Source organism: Poecilia reticulata, linkage group LG8, assembly GCF_000633615.1.
Source record: "Poecilia reticulata strain Guanapo linkage group LG8, Guppy_female_1.0+MT, whole genome shotgun sequence".
In the NCBI taxonomy this organism is placed as follows: Eukaryota; Metazoa; Chordata; class Actinopteri; order Cyprinodontiformes; family Poeciliidae; genus Poecilia; species Poecilia reticulata.
This window is the reverse complement of record NC_024338.1, coordinates 11,727,087-11,728,220: the sequence shown is the minus strand read 5'-3', so window position 1 is coordinate 11,728,220 and position 1,134 is coordinate 11,727,087. Positions and strand designations below refer to the sequence as shown.

Genomic DNA, 1,134 nt, shown 5'->3' with positions numbered 1-1,134 from the left:
TTTTTTTTATGTTTTATTTAAGGTGGGGCATTTTTTTGTAACAGATATTTATTATATTTTCTGGTTTCTTGTTCCTATTGCATTTGCCAGGCATGGCTGACTGAGATCCATGAATATGCCCAACAAGACGTGGTGCTCATGCTGCTTGGAAACAAGGTAAGTGGTCAAACAAAGTAAAAAAAAAAATAAAATAAAACGTTTTTGTTTTTGTTTTTTTTTTTTTGTTTTTTACATTTTAGGGGTAATTTGCAAATATAAAACTTTTTGTCACCTTAGGCTGATGCCACTCATAACCGGGTGGTGAAGAGAGAAGATGGCGAGAAGCTCGCTAAGGTAAAGACCTGCGGAATGTGTATGACTTTGTTTAGATTAGGTTGTAAAGCTGCAGACATTGTAAGCTCTAGTGCAAGCTCTGTCACATCAGCACTGAGCACAATAAAGCTAAACACTGATAAACATTCAATGCTTTGACTCTGCAGGAGTTTGGGGTTCCCTTTATGGAGACCAGCGCCAGGTCAGGACTGAATGTGGAGCTGGCTTTCACTGCTGTGGCCAAGTGAGTATCCTTTTCTTTCTGTGGGTGTCGGAGATATGATCTCTGAGGGGACAGGAGACAGMTGTCTTTTGTATAATTTTGTTAAAACAAGAAGAAGACAACAGACATGTTGCTTTAACAGACCTGCTTTCAGAAGAGATTGTGGATATTTGCCGTATACTTAGTTTCCAATATACCGATTCGCTACAGTTCACTGGATTATAAATTGTGAGAAATATTTTCAAGACTAGATGTAATTGATATTCTGAGATTCTCTTCGTCCAATCCAAATGAGTTGTGGGTATTTTATGAAGAGGAACGGGCAAATTTCTATAAAAGTGTTAAGCTACTAGAGACGTCTCCCATAAAATTTCCACTAGTTTTCTGAATAAGACAAACTGAATAGTAGAGCAACTACTTTGAAAGTAAAACAATGGTTTTACTTTCTGTTTTCATTTTTGTTTTTGTTTACTTCAGGGAGCTGAAGCATAGGTCCATGAAGGATCCCAGTGAAAAGTTTAAGCTGCATGAGTACGTGAACAAGGAGATGAAGGGCGCCGGCTGCTGCAGGACCTAAACGGCTGAAAACGTGCGTCCAC

At 38.6% G+C, this 1,134-nt stretch overlaps 1 protein-coding gene across 1 annotated transcript in view; it reads left to right on the top strand.

Annotated features, from left to right (window-relative positions):
* LOC103468887 (ras-related protein Rab-26) overlaps positions 1-1,128 on the top strand; it is a 38,151-nt gene extending 37,023 nt beyond the window's left edge. Inside the window, exons 5-8 of the mRNA XM_017306033.1 lie at positions 91-156; positions 277-333; positions 480-556; positions 1,013-1,128. Of these exons, the coding sequence (XP_017161522.1) occupies positions 91-156; positions 277-333; positions 480-556; positions 1,013-1,112 (300 nt within the window). The 3' untranslated portion in view covers positions 1,113-1,128. The remainder of the gene's footprint in view (positions 1-90; positions 157-276; positions 334-479; positions 557-1,012) is intronic.
* The last annotated feature ends 6 nt before the right edge of the window (positions 1,129-1,134 follow it).